We start from the raw sequence: 1,012 nt of genomic DNA, 5'->3' as shown, positions 1-1,012 counted from the left end.
CATGATTAAATTATTTTAGTAATTAAATTCAACTAAGTTAGTCTAATAATTTAAGAATGGAATGAAATTTTAATTAAAAAAAAAGAAGAGAATAAAAATAATACTTAATTAGACTTAACTACAAAAATTTTAAGGATTAGAGGTAATCAATACATTTGAATACAAATGGTATAAAAATGTATTGATTCAAAGAAACAGTAATAAGTGACAATTGAATTGATGAAATAATCTAGGGAAAAAAAAGACTCATATCAATTGAGATGTTAATTTCCTTGTCATTTATAAGAAGGAACATTGTGTTCTATATGTAGACAATTGCTGATGCCGATAAGGATAGGGATGGTAAAATCAGTAAAGAAGATTGGAAAGTTTTTGTGAGTAGAAATCCATCCATATTGAAGAACATGACACTTCCTTATTTGAAGTAAGTAAAAATAATGTCATATCCTCTATATATAGTTTCCATTTTCTCATGGAGAAATGCTAACTGAAATTCCAAGTAACTTTGTGTTAACTATTATGTCTTTTCACAGGGACATCACATGTATATTTCCAAGTTTTATTTTCAAATCAGAGGCTGAAATTTGATTTAAAGAAAAAAAAAGGTAATTAGTAACAAATAATGGCTTGGAGACTAAAGTGTTCCATGAAATAATTATTTGGATCTGATTTGAAGTATGACCTAAGGACAGTAGAAATAGAATTTTTTTGGTGAAGAGTGAAAATTATAATTAATTTTTTTTAGGAAAGTATGTATTGCATATGATATCTTTATTTGTTTTAATATTTTTTTCCATTATTAAAAAAATTTTTTTACTCTTTGTTGAAAAATACTTTTCACCACAACATTATCCTAATAAAAATTTGGTAAATAAAAAAGTTACAAGTTAAAACTCGTATATATGAGATGTTCAGTCGTCATTAACAAGGATTAATTGGTCGTAAAATTTTTGGACTACTAAATGGTTATAGTAATAAAATATATTTTTTATTTTTTTTAAATTATCAAATA

At 24.3% G+C, this 1,012-nt stretch overlaps 1 protein-coding gene across 4 annotated transcripts in view; it reads left to right on the top strand.

Annotated features, from left to right (window-relative positions):
- LOC107605513 (calcineurin B-like protein 10) overlaps positions 1-609 on the top strand; it is a 6,133-nt gene extending 5,524 nt beyond the window's left edge. For all 4 annotated transcript variants that reach the window (XM_016307410.2, XM_016307412.2, XM_016307411.2 and 1 more), the window contains 2 exons: positions 312-424; positions 534-609. In XM_016307410.2, the coding sequence (XP_016162896.1) occupies positions 312-424; positions 534-588 (168 nt within the window). In that variant the 3' untranslated portion in view covers positions 589-609. The remainder of the gene's footprint in view (positions 1-311; positions 425-533) is intronic.

The sequence above is a fragment of the Arachis ipaensis genome, chromosome B06 (genome assembly GCF_000816755.2).
Source record: "Arachis ipaensis cultivar K30076 chromosome B06, Araip1.1, whole genome shotgun sequence".
NCBI lineage: Eukaryota > Viridiplantae > Streptophyta > Magnoliopsida > Fabales > Fabaceae > Arachis > Arachis ipaensis.
The sequence above is the reverse complement of the archived record's forward strand: the minus strand, read 5'-3'. Positions and strand labels throughout refer to the sequence as shown.